The sequence below is a fragment of the Carassius auratus genome, chromosome 17 (genome assembly GCF_003368295.1).
Source record: "Carassius auratus strain Wakin chromosome 17, ASM336829v1, whole genome shotgun sequence".
In the NCBI taxonomy this organism is placed as follows: domain Eukaryota; kingdom Metazoa; phylum Chordata; class Actinopteri; order Cypriniformes; family Cyprinidae; genus Carassius; species Carassius auratus.
In genome coordinates, this window is record NC_039259.1 from 24,348,366 (window position 1) to 24,372,833 (window position 24,468).

The 24,468-nt window shown below is 36.9% G+C and overlaps 1 protein-coding gene across 4 annotated transcripts in view; it reads right to left on the bottom strand.

Annotated features, from left to right (window-relative positions):
* The window catches only part of akap6 (A kinase (PRKA) anchor protein 6), a 121,979-nt gene that overhangs the window by 89,160 nt on the left and 8,351 nt on the right, over window positions 1-24,468 (bottom strand). For all 4 annotated transcript variants that reach the window (XM_026286533.1, XM_026286534.1, XM_026286531.1 and 1 more), the window contains 4 exons: window positions 17,859-18,232; window positions 8,444-8,695; window positions 6,728-8,125; window positions 1,414-1,536 (listed from right to left, as the gene is read on the bottom strand). In XM_026286533.1, coding sequence (XP_026142318.1) covers window positions 1,414-1,536; window positions 6,728-8,125; window positions 8,444-8,695; window positions 17,859-18,188 — 2,103 coding nt within the window. In that variant the 5' untranslated portion in view covers window positions 18,189-18,232. The remainder of the gene's footprint in view (window positions 1-1,413; window positions 1,537-6,727; window positions 8,126-8,443; window positions 8,696-17,858; window positions 18,233-24,468) is intronic.

Sequence of the window (24,468 nt, forward strand, 5' to 3'; positions counted from 1 at the left end):
ATGTGATTTTCCTCCTGCGGTACAGACGGCCGGTCACACAGACAGATGGATAAACAAACACGTCTCGCAGGTGCACGAGGTAAACATGATACGCTTCTGATACGGGTTAGTAAGGGTTTCACACTCCCTTTGGAAGGACAACTCATAAATGAGATCTTTTTAATACCTGAATTAGTTTTCCTAGACAGCAATGAGATTTAACCTCTCCTACTCCTCAGATGTTTCTCTTGAAAACAAACCTGGCAATCTCAATACAACATTAACATTTATCTATATAATATAAATTATACAGATTTATAAATAATACACATTGATTTAAAATATTTTGGGATAATATTTAATATAATCTTATGTATTTATACTCATGAATTACATTTTTTTACTTTGTAATAGAGGAAATGTATAATTTACTTTAAATTATTTATTTTAATATGATATAACACCATATATGAACATGTTAAATTATACATATTTATAAATAAATTAATGTACATTTATTATTTCATTTTGACTATATAGTAATATATATTAACATTCATAAAAATATTTTTTTGGAATTTAAGACATTCAGAGTACATTTTAAATTATTTATTTAAATATATGACAATTTTAAATTATACATGTATATTTATTATTTACTTTAATATGAAAATTATTATAAATTATTTATATTTTATACACACACACACACACACACACAATCATTTATCCAAAAAACTACAGTCAATTATAAATTACCTATTTATTACTATAAAACATAAATGTGACTCTGGACCACAAAACCTTAAGTGGCAAAACTGAGACATTCATCTGAAAGCTGAATAAATATGCTTTCAATTGATGTATGGTTTGTTATGATAGGATAGTATTTGGACAAGATACAACTATTTTGGAAATTCACAAAATATCTTCATGGAACATGATCTTCACTTAATATCCTAATGATTTTTGCAATAAAAGAAAAATCAATAATTTTCACCCATACAAAGTTTTTTTGGCTAGTGCTACAAATATACCCCAGAGACTTAAGACTGGTTTTGTGGTCCAGGGTCACATATGTGTTAATACATTTCAAGACCAAATCATCTGAGCTGCTATCTGCATTAATTTTATAGATCTAAATCTTTTTGTACATAAACAATCAACTCATTTGTGCCCCTTTCAATTCCTCCTAAACAATGTGTAAGAAACACTGGAGACAAAGGTTGATACTTAAATTAAACATGACTGAGAGACATGATGAAACTACGAAAGAGCAACATCTGAGCAAAAATCCTCCTTTAAGAATGTAAAATGAAATAAAAACATCAGTATGAACAACACTAGAGGAAACACTTCTGATCATGTGCTCATTTGTTAACTTCTGTGAGATTTTACACACTGAAGGACATGGACGGATAGAGGTTTACTCACAAGGTGAGTTTCCAGGTAGAGTTTGAGGCTGTGGATATCAGCTCTGGGTGGCGTCCAGTTGTCTGTGGTTTCGAGAGCGTCTCTCAGCCAGCAGATGAACTCATCCAGTTTGCTGACAAAACCCTGCAAGAACAAACACACGACACACAGACACATCAACACAGTCAAACACAGCAAATGTGACTGCTTTGACATCAAAAGTCTTGAAACATATAAATCTGAACAAAACCACCATGTGTTACAGCACAACAAAACAAACAGGACCTCAGAAAAAAAAAAATAATAATAATAATCAAGTGTTTTGATAAGGTTTGATAAAACTGATAAAAGTTTCGAAGCATTTGTCAGAAGCACACAATGCTTAAGGGAATGTCACACAGAAGCTGCCCTTGATGTGCCTCAATGGCTTTTTTTCAATGCGCTCGGTGTATACATACTGCCACCTGCTGGACCAAAGGAACACTAGATTCCACCAGCTAGAACTAGCTAAAACAAACACTGGAGGAACAGCTCGCTGAAAAATGAAAACTGTATCATTATAAAGCTGCCTTTCATCCATACATCAAAAAGGAGACATTTTACAGCATGTCCAAACTTCCGAACAAAAATGCAGATGGAGTGTTTTCTACCTCAAAAAGGACAAAACAACACATAAAGGAGTCTTTATCAGTATCTATAGCTATCTGTCAGATCTTCTGAAGACACGTGAAAGCTTTGTGTGAGGAACTGGCCACAATTGAAGTTGTAATTCACTGAAAATCTCCTACCTCTGTTGCAGATCTCAAATGTTTCATAAAACTTAACAGAAGTCTAAAAAAAGTATTATATTTTGTGGCACTGTTGTGTTATTTTTGGTGCTCAACCGCACTTATTTTCACTGCATGAAAAATTAGCAGTTTGGACTTTTTTCTCCTGCATACAAAAGAAAAAGGATGAAATTAAGGTGAGTAAATAATGACATTTTCAGGTGAACGATTCCATCAAGTCTCTGGTTAACCAGATGGTGAATGTCAAGGATCTGAGCTCGAATCAGAGTCTTCTGATGTTCTGATGTCATACACCTAAACGGATCAAATGCCATTTCATAAAGTCTTTAATGAACCATCTGAATGTAATATGAAAACATCTCACCCTTTCTCCAAGGCAGGTCCTCCTGCTCATTATCTAACATTGCTGAAAATCAAAGATATTGATATAAATGACCTCTCCGCAGATGCCGGCTAAAAATCCCATAATTTATCGACTGTTTGGCCTTCTCCGGCAGACAGGCTTTGAAGTGGGTGAGACTGGCTCTGCTTTCAAAGCTAAATGCTGGAGAGGAATCAGATCTTCCATTTCAGATGTCAGAATGAGGCCTGAACACATCTCCTACTGGTTTCTGCTCATTGAGCAGATCAACTGGACCTGGTTTTGGTCTGGCGGACTGTCTTGGTCAAGCTTGTCGGAGCTGGTAGACCACTTTTATGTTGAAAGAAAGCCCTGAAACTATTGCACATCTCTCCAGCTCTGCTACAGTATGGTACATCATCATATAGACCAAAGGAATTCAGTGAGATTGTGGCAGTCGATGGAGATCAATAGATAGTGCTGCTAAATTATTCCCCTGGCAGGGACGGCGTGTGATTCACTCTCATCTTGTGCACTGATAAAAGCTCTCAGAGCAGATGAATATGTAGCCGCTGGTCATGGCATTAACTGAGCTTGTCGCAAAACCTGTTTGTGAGTGTGTTACAGAGGGAGGAAGAGAAAATGAGACGCGACTCCATGCCCCAGAGAAAGAAAAAGAAAGAGACAGACAGACAGAGAGAGTGCTAATGGGCGAGGGCAGTCGGTTGCCGCCAAATTCATATTTGAATTGGACAATCACTGCTTTTAATGCCATATCCAATGCTAACAACAAGTTCACCCCAAAAATGCTAAATTTGTTGATTTAATCACTTTGATGTTGTATGTCTGCTTTTATCAGCATATTCATGTTGTCTGTTTGTTTGCACTAAGAAGAATTATTCACTCAAAAATTTACATTTGTTAATCATTTAATCACCCTGATGTTATTTCAATCGTGCATGCTGATAAAATAAAATAAAATAAAATAAAAATAAACATTGCCAGTAATAAAAATGTCACAATGAAAAAACGGGCTTAATTTTCTACATGCAATAAATAAATAAATAAATAAATATGTTCTTAAGTATACGCTTCATTTTAATACCTAATTTAATAATTTACATATTCAAATGTAAAAAAAAAAAAAAGTTATTTTTTATATTAATTATCTAATGTTATTTTCTATCTACTTATCTAGCATTTTCTCTTATTTAATATACCTTTTAATCTCATTTTTTGTATATTCTTAGATTTATTTTTTATTTTCAATACCATAACTGTCACCAAAAATAAAGACGCAAAAACAAAGATATGCAAGGAATGTCAAAGTGGGGGGAGGCATAGGAGAGAGAGAGAGAGAGAGAGAGAGAGAGAGAGAGAAAGACAAGGAGAAGGGGAAGACGGGTAGGTGGCGTCACACATGACTAGGCCCCTGAGACGCCCCCAAGAAGAGGCTTCAGCTGCCAGCTGTCTGTTGCCATGAGAATGAAGTCATCTCCAGCGGCTGAATACTAATGTAATCAATCACCTCCTCCTGTGACACGCATCATCTCAGGTGGATGTGGCTGCCTACCTCCACCCGCTCCAGTGAGCTTACTTCACACACACACACACACACACGCCTGCACTTGAAGCAAAGGAAGGATTACAGCTGAAAACTTTTGAGGGCATCCTTCCCTTCACTAGTCATTCACCTCCATCGGATCGGCATGATTACCATGGATACTGTTCCTAAGACATGAGAAGTGTTATGAAGTAGCTTTCAAAAGTGCTTCCTATGCTGTAAGGATTGATCTGCTTGGATAAAACAGAAGACTGCCTTTGGAGGTGATCAAATATGCTTGATTCATGACACTGGATGAAATTTGTCTAATGATATTGATCCTTGTAAATCAGTTGGCATTTACATAAAATTAGCCTCTGTGTTAAGAAATAGTCTGACCAAATAGCAAGAGGTAAACAGTCTTATTTTTTATTATTTTATTTTTTAATAGCACTCTTTGTTTTAATGTAACTGACCTTTGATCTTAAACAATTAAAACAGATGACTTATCTGTAAGATCAGTCTAAGTATTTTATGCAACCTACCATAGAATGAATAGACAAAATATTGCACACAAAAAGCACAACAATAGTTCCCAACAAAATACAAAACTAATGCAAATTCTTAATAACTTAATATGACACCTATTACATTTTGGGGCACTGTGAACGTTTCATAAAATGACCTTTATCTGAACACAGTTATTAATCGATATTAATTTGATAATCTTTGTGTGAATTTGTATTTAACCACCAGAGGGCAATAGTACGCTACTGTGTCTCTAATGCAGTAAACCAAACAGTAAACCTAATCTCATGGTCTACCATCAGGAAGTAAAAAAAAAATATATTCTTTAATCTTTATTTTTAGAACAAAACTTTGCCATTTCTTATATTAATATAATTCTTATCTATGTTATTTAAAACATAAAGTTTAATGCATTACTGATGATGAGATCTGATGAAGCTAGATTGCTAAATAATAAAACAGAAATAAATTACTGCTTACAGCAACAATACATTGCCATCTATTCAAATATGTATATGTTTGCATGCATTGTTCCATGATAAACATTTCAAACAGTAGTATGCCACATTGTGCTGACCTCACTTGTCTCATGACTTACAGTAAGAGTCATATATTTGGTTTATTTGATAACCTGCTTGTGATGTTCCTTATTCGCTTAATAAAAGCATCTGCTACTAAAATGTAAATACAATTGCATATATAATTATTATTATTTGTAAAAAAAAAAAAAAAAAGAGCTAAAAAGAGCTCTACTTCACAATTCATGTGGATATGTTGCATTGTGAGATACAACTTTTCAGAAAATGTATTAAGTCATCTGGGCATTTCCATGCATCTAGAAAATTTGCATACTGTGCATAGTGCACATACGATATAGTTCAGCGATAGTAGGAGTATGATAGTACTGTATACTATTCTGTAGATAGCCCATAAGAAAGTGAAGAACTAGTCTGACTAGTTTGGGTTTCCTCAAGCACCCGGGTCCTTTATAAACACGATTGCATGATCTTAATTACATAGCTAATCATTTAATTACAGACTTGGGACTGTAGAGAGGTTGTTGAGGAGTGCAATCCTGTTAATTAAGCTTTGAATATTAGCAAAAGGCTGAGGTGGCTTGTTAGTTCATTACCCCTTTAGTTATCAGCTGTTTTTAATATCTGCTTAGTGTAAGTGACACATATTTACTGCCTCTATGTGAATGAGGATTAAGGCATACAAACGACTTCCTTAATGATTATATCCCTTTCAAATTAAATCGGAAATGCAGAACTGTGATAAATGTAAGTTTAACCAGTGAAAGGGTTAACATTAACATTTGCTTATTTAGTTTTGCTGAGTGAAATTTAAGGAATAGTGTACTAACTACTCTTTATATTTCTGAAAAATGTATACTAGCTATACTAAAATTAGCGGTATTTTATGGACATTACACTGGACAGAATGTATCTCACAATGCAACCCACAAATTTAGTTGAAATGTATCCACTCTTTTGTTGAAATGTATCTCATCGATATGAAAGCCGAAATTCAAGACAGTTATTCTGAAAATTTAATTCAAATTGCAAAATAATGTTAATAACTAAATGCCACTCACATGAAACACGTTGAGATCATGTGATAGCAAATATAATAATGCCTACAGTTTAACTTTAAGAATAGAAAAACAGTATGCAGTTTACAGTATATACTGCACAGTGTTCAATACACTGATTAATTGACTGTACATGGTGTACAGTAAATACTGTACAGAATTAGTATACAGTATAGAAAGCACGGAATACATGAAACACTATAAAGTACATTAAATATAGTACAGTATATAGTGGCCAGTAATCCGCATACTGTATATACAACAATATAAAAAATGTTATAAGTCACAGTACACAGTATATTTGGAACTGTATACAGTATATACTGCAAAGTATTTAATATACTGTAAATACAACAGCTTGCAGTTACGTGTTGAACAACATACAGTAATGGACAGTTTAAAGCATATACTGCATGATTTTTAGTATATACAAAAACCATGCAGATACTGCACAGGACTCTAGTAAGTTAGTGTTCAATTTAAAAAATAGTCCTTGGAAAAGTTATACAAGAATACTATTCCAAAAAGCAGAGATCTCTTACCTCTAGCTTCGCCCAGACATCATGGTAGTTCTCTTGGTGCTGAATATCTTCTAGTAGTTGTTGTATCAAGGGTGTGCATTGAAACATCATCTTTGGTGCATTGGGCTGGCCAGCTGATATATTTCTACCCCTGGACTCAGGTGTACTTCGTGCCCCCTCATCCTCGGACAACAGGTCGCTGAGTGGGCCAGACTCTATGCTGTCATCCAGAGAAGGTGCCACGTCGCTCGAGGAGGTAGGTGAAAAGCGGCCAGCTCCGGAGGACTTCTTATAGGGGTGAAGCAAAAGAAGATCATTGCTGCTCTCCCAATCAGGGTTGACCTCAGTGAGCTCCCAGTCATCCACGTCCTGGATGGACTCTTGCAGACTCCTTTGTGGTAAAGCCTGAGCGAGGCTTTCCAGCTTCATTGCCAACATCTCTGTCTTTTTCAGCTGGGTGGGAAGAGTAAGGAACTCATCCGAGCCATACCAGTGCTCTTTGGGGCTCTCTGATGGGTTGGAGATGCACAAAGCATTCTGGTTCATGATCCAGAGAGAACCTGTGGTGGGAGCTTGATCGTCTGGGCTGGATGACATTTCCCGCTGGTCGGGGTCTGAGATGTCCTCCCCTGAAGATGGTGGAGGGCTGGAAGAGTCACTGTAAGCGTGCTTGGCTTTGGAGTGCACAGTCTTGAAGTTTGTCAAATGCTTCTCCGTGTGGAATCCCTGCATGGTCTCTGAAGAGTGTCTCTCCAGAGGGACTTCAGATGGTCTCTTGAGACTCATCTGCAAGTTCCTCCCGTTTATGGCATGGAGACTTTCATAGGACTGACTCCCATTGCCTGGATAGACTGATTCCAGCTCCAGCCAAAACTTTGAGCGATCCGGTGTATCCAGAAGGGAGGGTGTGCTTCTGCTCAAGTCAGTCTGGTACTGGAGAGGCGAAGACCTAGTGCACCTTGTGTACCCATCACCCTCCAGGTACATGGGCTTTTTAGGCAAAGGCTGTGTAGGAGACACATCACTCTTAAAGCCACTTTGAAGTGGGCGTTTGGAAAGGCCAAAGCCGCAATCTCCCTGCATTGCTGAATCTGGTGCACTTTCTTCTTCCTTGGCGCCGCTGATTGTCTCTTGAGGTTCCTGGGTGGAGGTAATTGACTCTTCTGCAGGTGGAGATGATACCTGATTTTGTCTAGAGGCCGTGATGTTTAGAAGATCCACACTCTGAAGCAGTTCTGGAAAGTCTTGCTCCAGCTCGGGATAAAGGGAGCGTGGCCCTCGACCTTCTGGGTCGTCAATGGGGCTGTAGTCGCTCAGCTCATACGCAGTGATGCCACAGTCCAAGGAGAAGTAGTCCTTACTGCATTTAATGGTCAGTTGGCCAGAGTCGTCCACTTCTGTCAAAGCGTCCAGCCGAGCCTAAAAATGATTAAGACCACAAAAACAAACTCATTTGCAAACTCAAATTTAATATGTAATGAAATCAATCCTGAATTGATCTTGTATAAGCATGTGCACTTCACTGCAAGTGTTTGCTAAAAAAGCATGTTTGCAAGGGTTGCCTATTCTGAATGTCTTTGGTCAAGGGTATATCAAATGAGTTTATGATACACTCCCAGCAGAACGTTGCATAACTAACTTTCTGTCCTTGTGATTTAGTAAGGGATGTACCCTGAGCAAGGGATGTACCCGCTTTAGGTGGTTTAATTTGGATGATGTTTTGGAGATGTATCTGACCTCGTCGTGATCCTGGCTGAAGGCTTGCAGGATGTCAGTCTGGCGGGTGTAGTTGCCGTTGGAGTCCTGCAGGCCCTGGAGAAGCCTCTCTTTCAGAACCAACACGGACACTCGCAACTGGTGCCAGAGGAGCTGCACGCTCCGAATGTCCACTATGATGTTCACTGAGTAGGACAGGAGCTTCAGGGAGAACTCGGTCTCCAACAGGGCATGGATCTGCTCGACATGATCCGATATGTCTTCACAGATGTCCTATGAGACAGACAAATGCACAGTCAGTCAACTGATAATTATCTGCTATTTTATGCATATAATTACACATCATATGATGGCACTGGATTCAAAAAGCACAGTTTCATGTGGCTTTCTCAACTACTTCCTCCTGTGCTAAAATACCTATTTCCATCATCAACCCAGAACCCACAGGATATTAAAGACATATCCCTCTGAAGACTTTTTAGAAGGAAGATGTTGACTGTTCAGACAAAATAGTTCATATGAATTACAATTCATGAGAAAGAGCAGAAAGAACGGGACATGAGTAACAATTACTTTGGAATTCTCTGAAAGAAGAGAGATTTTTCCATAATCACGACTCAGTGATGCAAAGATTGAATTACTCAACAGGATATATCTGCATCATGCATACCAAATACAATTTCAAGGCTTTTCTGGAGTTTTAGTATTTAATACTGAACCTACCTTCAGCCAGTCACAAGTGAAACAACAACACCATGTAATGTATCCATGTAAGAGGAAATGGAGGGACATTTGAGTCATTTTCACATGACAAGTGAATAATATAGAGGAGATCTCAGAATATACCAAAGAGCACTTTGCACTGCCCATGTGGTTTTCCCAGTAAATTATGCCCTTTTACAACATATACACTACCATTCAAAATGTATGTAGGTACTTTACAGTGCTGTAATGCAACTTGACATTTTTATGATTTTAAGATGATTTCACTGAGAACTTACTGGGATATATATAATATTATTATAGTTGCTTACCAGTTGCTTGTAGCATCAGGTTAATCTGATGTGAAAGTCACAGCAGTGAAAAGCACATTTACGACCGTGGGTCACTAGATCTACAGGGCTTTTCTTTTACTGTCACTGTGGTTCAAATCATAAATCAAGCAGCCAGGGGCTGATATAAAAAGGCTAGTTTCAGAAGCAGTAACTAATTTCAGAAAATGAGATCACAAAACAGAATAAGATGAGATGGTGTAGAAACACTACATAGCAACTGCACATTTAAATAGACCCCAAAAATGTATTTGGACAATCAAAATGCTCATTCCAAACATTTTGATTGGCTTTACTAACTGTCTGTCAACATCAAAACATCAACAACCTGATCTTCCTTCCTGGTATTTTAGTTCTTTTACTGACTGTACTATGAAGTTTGCTCACTGGTGAATGACACATGATGTATTGTACTATTATTATGTTGTCTCTGGTCGTCTGGTCGGTGTGAATATATACATTCAGGAGGCATGGCTTTTTGGATGGCAATTTGTAGGGAGGGTGGGATGTTTGCTTACAGTGCTATCAGGCTAAAGTTAACATTTTCCAAGATGCACATATAACAGTGTCATTCATTGCATTAGAAAATGAATGCATGGGAAGTCAGATAACAATTGCATTTTTTTTTTCTACAAAGTAATACAATGAGTGTGCAAATACAGTTTTGGTCCACTGTTTGGATCATGCCATGTTCCCTTCCCCAGCCTGTGTAAGTAAGCGTGCGTGCATGCATGCGTGCGTGCATGCGTGTGTGTGTGTGTGTGTGTGTGTGTGTGTGTGTGTGTGAAAACATCAGAACCCAAAAAGCACTGAAACAATTAAGAGAAAGGTGAGAGATAACATAGCATTTATGGGGCACAGTAGACATGCCAAAACAACTGCAGGTCGTTGTCAACACAGCAACACCAGAGCTGTGGCCAGCAGCATTTCTGATACGTCCATTCCCTAAAATAACACGGCTGAATGTAGGTCACACATGCCGCCAAAATGCAGCACGTCCAATAGACTCCTGCTTCTCTGGCTCAAAAACAAACAGTAGAGTACAAGCTGACCATGTTGCAGGGTTCATGGATCACCTACTGCAGCACACATACTGTAATACAGATTATGATGACTTAATCAAACCAATAGTCCTATAAAGATAGAATCAAGATTTTTGCAACAGAAAAATCCCATCAAAAAGATTCCAATATCTAATTCAAGATAGATTTAAATGATATAGTGGGGGAACTGCATTAGTTTGGCTATTAAATGGCCGATGAACAAAACAAAGGTTTTGCACTAAGCACTTTCAAGCTTAAACAGTATCTGGTATGTTTGACTGTCTATAATGATTCAAATGACTCTAATTGATTCTTATTGGTAAACTGCAGCATTATAATGACCACAAAAAAATATTTAATTGATCATTGTCTCAATTTCTTACATACTGTAGCTGTGCAGGTTTCAAGTCAATATGACTCTTCCCCCAACTCAAATCAATATTTTATGTCCTATTTTCCAACGTCAATGTCAACGTCAAAAACTTGGTAGTACTATGGTACTTTTGGGTACTTTTCCATCACTAGCTAGTAGCCAGTGACAAGGAAAGGTGTAAGCATGCCACAGCTGCCCTCTCAATACCATGTGACCTCTGATGACACAAGCACATGGGCACAAATACAAACACTCTCAGTAAATGAACTTTCAATAAAAGTTCTTCCCTTTCCAAATGCAAAATAGGGCATACATTTTTTCCCACAAAACATGCAATTTCTCAGCCTTTATCTTTTAGAAATCACCAAACACAAAGCCAGCCTACTCAATTATCCATAAAAGAAACACAGCCACTCGACTTCCCACCCTAACAATATTTCAAACAATCTCAGCAATGTCAACCCATCAGAGACTTCCTGTTAGAAATACACTTGAGCGTGTCAGTTGATCCGTCCTCTTACCTGCTCGCTGGCTGAAGTAAAACACAATGAATCAAAGAGAATGAAGTCAGAGATTGGTTTAGTGTGCTCTGCGCGGCATGCGGCGCTGATGTGTGTCAGATCTGATGTCAGATGTGACAGCTCTGAGCGCTCATGCTGTCTGATATGCTGTCGTTCTCTCTCTCTGTAACTCTTCCTCACTCACTTCACTGGCCTGTTTCTTCCATTCTGTCTTTCCCTCTGGAGGAGGGGCTGTCTCATCACTCCGAGGGGCTATTTTGGGACCTGACCTCTCCCTCCCTCCAGCAGCCTTGTGCTTCTCTCACTTTGTCTGGCCCACCGGCACGGGCAGCTGCTGCTGGGGAATCACACGGGGGTATGAGGCGTAACTGGAGATGCTAAGGTCATAGCACATGCTGGGGCTTCCATGTTAGCATGAACACCAACAAGGCTGGTACTTTACATTGTACAGTATAATACAACCTATCTGTGCCTAAAATCAGGTTTGTTTACTGCTGTGTTAAGGAATTGCAAACTAAAATGTTTCATAATGCAGATCAGATTTCAAGCAAATGCATCATAAGCATCGACATTAGCATTTTTATCTACAAATTTAAAACAATGAAAACAATCTCTCTAAAAATCTAAAAGATTCTTTAGGGAAACTAAACGTTTCCTGAAGAACAATTTGTGATGTATGCTATATGCTGCATTGGCACACTATTCGTAATATATCTAAAAATGGGAGTACTGCAATCTTATTAGTATTTGATAATTAATCATTTTGTATAAATACTGAAAAAACAAACATGCAAAAAGACAAGAGATGTGTAGAACTTCGTAAATGAATTTTCCATTATGACCTTGTAATAGAGATTATTTAAAAACCACTACAACGTGAAAATGGCACAAAGTTTGAAGTCTTTGACACATCTGCAAATCACATAGACCCTTTCAGCCAACTGAACACCATTCACTCTGTAGATGAAGCTAATTCCTCTGGATTCTCCACAGATCTAAGATTACATCACTCTAAATGTATGTCCATGTGAACTGATCTGGTCTCAACTGGGTAAAAATACAGACATGAGAGAGCATGTGTACAACCGCTTCCCTGACAACTGCTATTACATGCTATTAGTGCCAATGCAAGTGTGCTTTATATGTGTGTGTGTGTGTGTGTGTGTGTGAATCCTTCTCATATTGTACATCTGATCTGTGGAATAAGGGTGTGTCTGCAGACATTGTTCTGTGGGCTGGTCTCATTGGGGAATGTGGACATCACAGCTGTTTGCTGATCTCCATTAGTGTGTCCACTCTCGACTTATACACACAGCTGCTACTGCAAACCAGAATATTCCTCTTAGAACCAGTTCATCAGAGACATTTTGCTTGTTGTTCTCTCATGAGCCTTTGTTATTGATGCCATCTTTTGGTCAACAGTTTGTCAAGCAGTAAGAGCAGTGTACTTACATATACTAAACGCTAATTTAACAGTTGAACATGCATTCTCATTCTCCTTTATACAAAACACAATTATATATATAAAATAGACATGCATGAGCAAATGGGTGTTCATAATTTAATTACTATAAACTAGAGTTATACAAAAATATATCATATGCTTGCAAAAGTCCTTATTTACACTGAACAAAATTATAAACGCATCACTTTTGTTTTTTTCCCCTATTTTTCATGAGCTGAACTCAAAGTTTTAAGACTTTTTCTATGCACAAAATGCCTATTTCTCTCAAATTTATCAAGGATCTGTCTAAATCTGTGTTAGTGAGGACTTCTAGATTAGACAGCATGATTATTGCACAGGTGTGCCTTAGGCTGGCAACAATAAAAGGCCACTCTAAAATGTGCAGTTTTACTGTATTGGTGGGTTCGAAAAACCAGTCCGTATCTGGGGTGACCACCATTTGCCTCACGCAGTGCAACACATCTCCTTCACATAGAGTTGATCAGGTTGTTGATTGTGGCCTGTGGAATGTTGGTCCACTCCTCTTCAATGGCTGTGTGAAGTTGCTGGATATTGGCAGGAACTGGAACACGCTGTTGTATACGCTGATCCAGAGCATCCCAAACATGCTCAATGGGTGACATGTCTGGTGAGTATGCTATGCAAGAACTGGGATGTTTTCAGCTTCCAGGAATTGTGTACAGATCCTTGGAACATGCTGGATGTGGAGGTCCTGGGCTGGAGTGGTTGCACATGGTCTGCGGTTGTGAGGACGGTTGGATGTACTGCCAAATTCTCTGAAACGCCTTTGGAGACGGCTTATGGTAGAGAAATGAACATTCAATTCACGGGCAACAGCTCTGGTGGACATTCCTGCAGTAAACATGCCAATTCCACGCTCCCTCAAAACTTGCGACATCTGTGGCAGTGTGCTCTGTGATAAAACTGAACATTTTAGAGTGGCCTTTTATTGTGCCCATCCTAAGGCACTTATGTAATAATCATGCTGTCTAATCAGCATCTTGATATGCCACACCTGTGAGGTGGATAGATTATAATAATAACGTATTTAGTCAAAAATACAGATTTTGATATTATAAAATATTATTACGATAAAAAAAAATCAGTTTTCTATTTTACACAAATATTAAAATGCAATTTATTCCTGGATGCAAAGCTGAATTTTCTGCCTTCCTTATCATATGATTCTTCGGAAATCATTTTAACGCACTAATCTGCTGCTCAAACATTACTTGTTATCAATATTGAGTTTACAACAGTTATAAATATGTCATATTTGTGTGGAAACATGACATTATTTTTTCTTCTTCAAAAGAACAGCATATTTTAAACAGAATCTTTTAACATATCAAAAGTCTTACTGTCAATTTAATTGATAAATTTAATTTGTGCTGAAGAGTATAAGTATTAATTTCTTAAAAAAAAAAAAAAAATCTAACCGATTCCCAGACTCTTTAACAGTAGTGTTGATCTTCTCCACAAGATGGCGATGTATGCTTGAAAGTCAAAGCCAATGTATAGTTTATGAACACATTACCACTAGACTTGAATATATGCTAAATAATTCATTTTACGAGAAAGAAGACACATGTGACTGTTTCTGAGAGACTGACAAGATGTTTTCGTCATCTGTTATTGCCTTAAAATTCCTTCTGAAAGCATATGATTGTTGACATGATACATTTTCCAGCATTCATAAAACATACTGAAAGCCCAGCTCTAAAAATGATGAAGAATCAGTGGCCCTATATGTTGAGCCTCAGTAGGAAGCTCACAGGAGGCCTGGATGTGAGTCACTAAGAGGCACACTGGTGTAGGAGGAGTGCTGAGCTCTGTGGCCTCTCATGGAGAAGCAGATGCGTGCTGCCCGACTGACTCATTGTCTGCTGATACTGAACACAAAGCCTTCAGTCACCCCCTCAAAATAACACTGGATTCAGCAAGAAACACACACAGAATACTTCACAACAACAACAACAGAGAGAGAGAGAGAGAGGGAGGGAAGTTTTATAACAGTCCACAAAAGAAGCAGAAAATGGTGCTCAACAAACCAAAAAAAAGAAGAAAACATTTATGAAATAAATGAAAGGATGAAACATCCTCAGCTGTATTAGATCACAAACATGTCTTCCTTTCCGTCATCAGACCTCAAGGACATCATAAATAATGGTGAAAACTAAGGGTTGTTCATAAATCTTAAAGATTAGCATTTTTTGATTTATTTGTTGATTTACTGTGTTCATATATTATTATACATTTATTTAATGTAAAATTATATATTTATAACTATACATAATAATATAATAATTATATATATGTTCTCCATTTATAACTTTTTTATCATTTTAATTATTAGAATAAATTTGCCACGTCATGCAAAACACCCCTCAGACGTAAAAAATTCTATAATAATTACAAATAAATTTCTTGTTATAAGTTATAAATTCGAATTTTAGTTTACACAATTTGGAATTATATCTGAATTATTATATATGCATGTACTTTATGTTTGTGAGTGTGTGTGCTAAATTTATTCATATATTTAATTAGAATAGTAATCATTTTTTTTACCAACAGTCTCTTTATAAAGCATCATTACATTATAAGATATTGTTTAAACAAGATCCGAAGGAATGTGGCATTCAAACGGTTCAGAACAGACTGATATTATTTGATAGTTAATAGCCTAATGGAACAATCTAATTTCATACAGCAGCTAAAAAGATATAACTGTGTTGGCAATTTCAATGTCAAAAGCTCTGCTTCAGAGTCAGACACACACACACACACACACACACACACACACACTCTTTCTCTCTCTCTAAAAGCCTCACACATGATTTATTAACAGGAAAGGCAGCTTCTCAGACTGGCTGTAAAACACTGTGACACCAGAGACTGCAGTGTGTTATTTAACACAGAGCAGCAGTCAAATGAACAAATGCAATGTTGGAGGAAGAGAGGAAACCAGCAGGTCACGTTCCAGGAGCTGTGACACACGTTCACTTAAAGAAGAGATTCCTGTAACACATTAATAATACACAGACTACGCCAAGAGGAACGGTGACGCATCCGGTTTCCTTTTAACTTTCACTTAAAACTAAAGCATGTTGCTTTTTGAGGTTAAACACTTCCTTCTGTCTCGGTTTCAAAACAGTCCTCTGGTTCTCTGAATGGCTCTCATAGTGATGTGAGCAGCAGTTTATCTGAGCTGTAACATGATGAAGAAGATTCTCCCTCATAAAGACACTGAGAGGGTGAACATCTAATTAAAGACTACTGAGCACACTGTTCTGATTAAACCTCAACAAACGCAAAAGATGAAATGAGAACACAACCGGAAAACAACGATTTTACTAAAACCTCATTCTTTCAGATAGTGTTATGTAATAGATTCTCAATCTGAAAGTAGAGCAGAGGGATTTAGCCGCTCAGCTGTGAGAGTAACGCTGAAACTCTCACTATGATCTCATCATCACTGAATCTATGGGACATCATCCAGTCATCAAAAATATGGATCCTAGTGCAATAGACCAGGGTTTCCCACACTGGAGTTCACGAGTTGATGAAAGCAAATAATTAAAGAAAAAGATGATAGGAAATAGTAAAATAAAATTAAACCATGCAATGTGATATTCATCTGGACAAACTTAAGCATTTGTGGAAATAAATATATATATATTTACACATCTACTAATGCAACGTCAACTTGAAAAAAAGATCCAGCAAGCTATTCTGTGCTCTTCGCAGAAACAGAGTCCAAGTTGAGTAGAGGAATCTAATAAGAGCTCTTGTCCGCTCAATGATTGATCCGCATCATATCCAACTAATCTACAACTCAAATATCCATTACGGCTCTTAAAGTCCATACTGTGTTTATAGCCGATCCCTCCATTACCAGACGTCTAAGATAGACCGCTGCGGTGCTGTTAATCATGTACATTTTGGACCATGAATCAATGTGCTCAAATAAAATACACCCTGACAATTTGAATAAGACTGTATTACACGGCTACTTAATAAATAAATGCAATGGACATGAAATAGTGGTTTGATCTGAAATTATACAGTAGATTAGCTTTGAGATTCTGTTACAAAAATAGCTCTACCAATTAGAAAAGACATTGCAACAATACAAATTTTCACATTACTAATCTGTAATTCAATTTACTTTATCTATGGATTAGCTCACTAACATATTTATCTGCAATGTAACATATGTTTCTCTATATTAGGTGTCTTCTAACCCAGTTCTTTATTCCGGTGACATTCGTTTTCATGCTGAGCTTCTCACCATCTATCAAAGGTTTATGCTCATCCTTAAAGGAACACTACACTTTTTTTGAAAATATGCTCATTTTCCAACTCACCTAGAGTTAAACAGTTGCATTTTACCGTTTGCGAATCCATTCAGCCGATCTCTGAGTCTGGTGGTAGCACTTTTAGCTTAGCTTAGCATAGATAATTGAATCTGATTAGATTGTTAACATCTCTTTCAAAAATAACCAAAGAGTTTATATATTTTTCCAATTTAAAACTTGACTCTTCTGTAGTTAAATGATCTATGCTGTACTAAGCTAAACATGCTACCGCGAGACCTTGAGATCGGCTGAATGGATTCAAAAACTCAACTGTTTAACTCTAGGGGAGTTGGAAAATTAGTCTATTTTTTTTTTTAAAAAGTGCAGTGTTCCTTTAAAATAATATAAAGTCCAATATTTTAGAATAGAAAGCGGTTGTTTTAAATTGTAACAGTATTTGAAAATATTCATGTTTTTACTGTATTTTTGACCAAATATTTGCAGCCTTAGTGAGTATAAGAGACTTCTTTTAAAAACATAAAATCTTACAGACCTCAAATTTCTGAACAGAAATAAACAGCACCATTATGTTGCCATGGACAAATATGCATTCAGCATATTCAGCACGTCTCTTCAATGCTGCAACTGACCCATCAGAATCAAGCATTAATGCACTCTTACCTTGAGTTGTACTAGGTGCACATCCACGTGTCTATTGATGCTGTCTTGCTGCACAGAGTGTGTGAGGTCTCTGACTCTCTCTGTCGTGGTCCTCAGCCAGGTCTCGATCTCCGGCAGGTGCAGAACCACCTTCCAGTCGGCCCCTGTGTGGAGAGGAGGGGGTTTTTGGTACCTGCGGTTGGGATCTTGTTTCTGGGTTGGCTCATCCCCGCTGACGCTTGGCCCACACGGATCATCGTGTTTGTCAGGGCCAGGTTCCAGGGTGGGAGTCACAGAGGTTATCATAGGGGAGGAAGCCTCACTGGCCATCGGTGATGCAGCAACATTCATGGTGAAACACAGTGTGATCCTGAGGATGGGGCTTTTTGGTTTAGCTGTTCAGAGAGGAGACAAAAAAGAAAGGATTATTTAAAAAAAAGAAGGGTTAGGGTTAATATTAAAAGAGCTGCCAGATTTAGTTAAATATGGATAGTCAGAGGTAATCTGGGATGCAAATCTAATGGTCACTGTCATAGATGACAGCATGTACAGTGGCTCTCATGGAGAAGCATTAGAAAAGCATTTAAAGAAAGGTATTTCTCATTTTAAGGAATTATTTTCTATTTTGAAGAAAAAAAAAATGATTAAAAACATGGTTAAAAATGGCAAATTACAGAAAAAACACACTGCTCAGCTGATTCAGGAAACATTAAAGCCTACATAATGCATCTTTGAGCTGCTCTTAATTGAGCTGCTTACAATTCTGCAATCCTCCAGAGTATATTCTCATTGCAGAGAGCATTTTATTAAAACCAAAATGAATCGTCAATTACTTTGTGCATAGATACACACATTTAGAAGTTATATGTTTTATTTAGAGCACATATAGAGCATACACATGACCTCAAAACTAAACTTAACTAAGCCACAAAAAAGATTCTATTGGGAATAGAAACCTATAAATTCATGTCAGGGATCATGCTCCATCAAACTGTGTTTTATCGCAGATAAACTCTTTTTACATCACTTACAGTGAGGATTATGCATATTGCCATCTCAGCAACAAATGCTATTTTACATGCCAACATTATAAAAATACAATGAAAAAAAATAGTCAAACTACTTAGTGTTTAAAAAAACTACATATTTACATTTTATACTTGATATATAAATAAATAAACTTTTTTCAGTGTTGTTAGTTAACTAAAACAAACTTTTGAAAATTGTTTGCATTATTGAAAATAAAGCTGAAATTAAATACAATATAAATATTATATGAAAAACTTAAACTTTTAGTTAGTTTCCAAAGAAACAATTATAAATTTCATGCTAAAACTGAAATAAAAATAAAGTTAAACAGAGATATTTTGAACTAATTCAAAATAGTAATAAATCCTATAATAGTATATAAATAACACTAAAACTGTAAAACTTTTAAAATCAAGCTCTAATGAACTTTAAAACATCTGCCTTAAAATTCAGCAGATCTTCTTATCTTCTGTGCTGTATTTCATAATATTACAATATTAAGCCAGCTAAAACTAAACATGTTCCTGTAGCTCAAAGGGGTTCAACTCCCTGAGAATTCATAAACCAATAAAATGTAATACTTCCTTTTTAAATAACTAAATTCACCATGACTCGACAGAATATAACAAAAATAATTTCTGTTTCTGAAGTTTATGCCATAAAGATAAAGAATAGTTTGGTAACACTCTACATTACAGTGCCCATGTTATAGATAACACACAATCATAACAAAAACATTTGTTTGGATTTGCTGAAGTATAAGCCAGTGGCGTCTACTTATGCTAAAGTCAATGCCACAATGCAAACTCACTACTAACATAATTACTGCATTAGCTACTGTAACAGATTCTAAATGCCTATGAATAACGCACAATGAGGTCATTTCTAAAGTCATACACAACGGCATTACATCAGCAGCTGAGGTCATTTCCACCCTGCACAAAGAAAGATATCTGACTGTAAGGAAGATGATCCTGAACCGGAACAACTGACGCTCATCATGATGCTGTCTCATCGCCATTATCCAGCTTTGAATATCTAGGCCACTGCAACAGGGAAGTCAACGATTGGAAATCAATATCTTGAACGATCTGGTTTGAGCGTCTGGTTAATATGCTGCTTCAGTACAGAGTGATGCCATCCTACCAATAGCATCATAGCAATCCCATGAATAATTCAGCTATTATGGATTTCTGGCATTTACAGCTCATCTGCATGTATTTGTTAAAGCACGGATGAAGCCGTCCAAACGATTCATTAGTTGACATTCAACATGAAAGGGCAGAGAGAATGATTTCAGATGTGTTTGTTTGCAAATGCATCAGTGACAGAACAACATATGATGGCACACATCTGCATCAGGGGAACATGCAAACAAGTGTTCACGCAGGATTACACAGGGCCGTACAGGTGATTAGCATATCACATGCATGCATAACTTATTCAAACCATTACATACACACAAATGGTGCTTTTGCATGCTCTATGTTAATCTCTTTACCAAGTGGCTCCAGTCCACCCTCAATAAGATGTAATGTTTACTGTTCAACAAGTAATCCACATGACTCCAGTCCATTAATTAATGACTTGTAAAGTGAAAAGCTGTGAGATTGTAAGTAATAAATGCTTCAGACTAAAATATGAATCTTTTCTCCATAATGTTGCTTTCAAACCACGAATTGATGCCATTTGAGGTGCTGGTGCAAAATCATTTTTATCTATATCTGTCACCCTGTCTGTTTTATTTCCACACTACTAAAGTTTCATTGCAAATAAACAATAAACAACAGATGAATAATACAAGGCAAAATGACCTTTAATGTACTGCTGTCCAAGAGCCAAATGCTTTACTTAATTATACCAGGCACTCAATAAACCAGTCATCAGTTCTGCTGACTTCACAAAATCCTCTGAAATAATCTGCAGCCTCCGTTAGAGCTCAAAATGGGTCAAACTCCTGCTTTCTTAGTGAATACAGTCTCACACCACAATCTGACACCTACCGAAATCACAATGAAGTATGCACAAATGCAGCTGCATCCCAAAAGTGTGACCCAGAAAAAGGGTTAGATTACAGTGAACATTTAAGTGCTGAATAGCATAAATGAACTATATATTTTGACATTATGTTTGTTGTTACTACAATTTCACAAATAAAATTGTCACGAGTTCCTGATGGATATTACTGAAATAGATGCACTGATGAATCTTATGCATGTCTCTGTTACAGCACTTTAAAAATGTACTAAATGTTTGGGAAACCTGTTTGGAAACAGGCATTATTTTTACATTATAGTTGCTTTCTTATGTTGAACATAGAAGATATTTGGAAGAGTGCTGTTAATCACACATTTGGTGGTTGCCATTGAGTTCCATAGTATATTTTTTCTACTATGGAAGTCAATGGCAACCATCAACTTCCAGCAATAACAGAGTCAATGTCACCAAACATCAGAAGGTGACTATGCATATTCTCAGCAGTCTTTATGCAGAGACTAAATACTTTACTTCGCATCAGAATAAGGCTGAGGATCAGAAGTCTCAGTGAATAGCTGAGATGGCATCTCTCTGTATATTTCATGCTGGTTTAGATAAACGAGTGAACCAGAATCAATAGAGACGTGTAGAGCAGCGCTGGGAGTGAATGATGGCAGTGTGGTTGAGTTGAGTCTCTACAGAGTGCGGCTCTAGTAATCCCATAACACCCACATTAAACCTTCTAACTGCATTTAAAACCTATTTCCAGTCAGGCTGTGATTCACTTTGACTGGCATCATTTGAGTTATAGAGGAGCCGTTTCCACATGACGCCCCATCTGTAACAAGAGCGAGCCAAGCAATGCTATGAAGCCATGCAATTAAATGGAGAGCAAAGAGAGTTGCAAAGCACAATTTGAACAAAAAATGAAAATGTTGTTCCAAACCCAAATTACTATTTTTTTTTCATACGCCAAAAGCATATCGTGTCCTGAGGCTGTATAATTTTCTTTTTAAGAAAAAAAAAATCCCCATGTGTGTTCACTTAAAGTTATAAAGGTTTAGATCAGCATGAGGGCGAGTAAACGATGACAGTTCATGTTTGGGTGAACTATTCCTTCAAGTCTCCTGCTTGCAACAAAAAATAAGATCATAAAACAGCTCAACAACGTCTCAAACTATTACGAATTGCCAAGAGACTGAACTCTAAGATCTCAATGTGAATTCACACATTTCTCATGTTATTCTCCCAAGTTCAAATGACCTGAGCTATAGTACAGTGTTCATTTTATAGCACGAAACTCTTACTGTATGTCAACAAATGTCTTATTGTGTCTATTACACTGTAAAAAAGTATATATTTTTTTCAAGTTGTAAATAAAGATTATTGAAGTGAACTGTAAAAAATATTCTTTGAAGTTGTAAGTAAAACAAATTATTGGAGTACATTTTAGAAGAAAATACTATTTCAGTCTTTCTACTTCAAAATTTCATTTTAATTCAGAGTTGCCTATGGATTCTTTGTAATTATTTATGATTGAAAAAAAAAAAAAATTTTCACTGAAAAATTGCTAGTAAATTTCAGACACACAAAAACAAAAAAAACAAAGAAACAACAAGTAACATGTTAAATTAAATATTAGGCCTAAATGTTGAAATGTTGAATGTTGATCAAATGTTAAATACTCGGAATGAAAATTTTAAATGTAAATCATACACCAAATTTTTCAGTGATGTGTTTATTTCTCTCAAGGAATTTTAAGAGAAACATCTGAAACAAAGTAAATACTTAAAACATAACTGCTAACTCAAGTCTTGTGAGCTCTGTAAGGGCAACCTCAAGGAAAAGCTTTGAAGATTTTAATGTTAGAAGTCTAGTTCTGCTGTGTCACTTTGCAGCATCATACAGGAGAAACTATCCACAGTTGAAACTCTGCTTACAAATACAGTGTAAAGCCAGAAACTCTCTGCAGGTAGCGTTCTTCTCTCTGGGGCTCTGTCCCAAATCCACTGAATTATTAACTGTATCCACAAGCAGATATGCTGGGGATACAGTCAATATTTGTTTCTCGCCCCCTTCTCAAATGTTCCTCACACCTTCAAGAAAAGGGAGCAAATCTAAAGTGAAATGAAAAAAAAAAGACGCCAGGATAAAACAGTTTATATGGGAGCATTAAATTCTGATAGAATTACATGAGCTTCTTACATGCAATAAAGAACTCTAAGCAACATTCTGTCAAGACTACATCATTTTAAATCTTAAATCTTAAGTGGCTGTCTTACATTTGCATAAAAGTCGGTTATGAACAACCTTTATTATCCCTTTGCAAATCCTTGATTAAGTTACAAACTGGCTTTCAAAGAACCACAGGAGTAGTTCTCCTGCTCCAACGTGTTTTATGCAAATCAGAGCTGTAATATATTATCATAATTAAAGTGATTGTTCACCTAAAAAAGAACATTTGATGAAAATCCACAAATTCTTACCCACAGCCCATCCAAGATTATAGATGAGTTTGTTTCTTCATCTAAACAGATTTGGGTAAATTAAACTACATTATTTGCTCACCAATGGATCCCCTGCAGTGAATGGGTGCCGTAAGAATGAGAGTCCAAATAGCTGATAAAAACATCACAATAATCCACAAGTTATACACACCTCTACAGTCCATCAATTGAAAATGAAAAGCTGCATATTTGTTCAAATTGCTTCCTTTAAAAAATTTGTCCTCTGGAACAAATGAAAGCAGTTCAAAACAAATATGTTGGTAGACTTGGTGTGAGAGAGCACTTTTAGCTTAGCTTAACATAGATCATTGAATCTGATTAGACCGTTAGCATCTCATATTTTTCCTATTTAAAACATGACTCTTCTGTAGTTTCATTGTGCACTAAGACTGACGGAAAATGAAAAGTTGCGATTTTCTAGGCCAATATGGCTAGGTACTATTCTTTAACTTTAACTGATGGACTGGAAAGGTGTGGATTACTTGTAAATTATTGTGATGTTTTTATCGGCAGTTTGGACTCTCATTCTGACGGCACTCATTCACTGCAGAGGATCCTTTGGTGTGCAAGTGATGAAATGTTAAATTTCTCCAAATATTCTGATGAAAAACAAACTAATCTACATCTTGGATGGCCAGCAGGTGAGTATATTTTTTAGCAGATAGTCATTTTTGAGTGAACTATTCCTTTAAAGAAACTAGCAGTAAACTATATTTTACACTTACTGAAGAAAGTGTGGATGTTCTGGCAAGTTAACCACCATAATTCTAGAGTCTTTTGGCCGTCACATACTGACCAAACACAAAGAGCCTATACAGTAATGAATGAGACTGTAGGAGGAATGATAGAGAAAAATAAATGCTGCCAGCTCACGGTTCATTTACCCTTCACAGACACACACCTGCAGCAGTCTGTGTATACGATACGAATGAATGACGATAGTTTTATCAAATGAAATGGTGAAATCCTCTCATAGCACACTGACGTGCACATGTGTAGCATACATCATGCATCAATATAGTGAAGAGCTGAAAACACCACGCGTGCTTCAGTGTGTGTGTGTGTGTGTAGTAGAGCACACATTCCCAGAGACGTGTATAACAACACCTTCAGGGCCG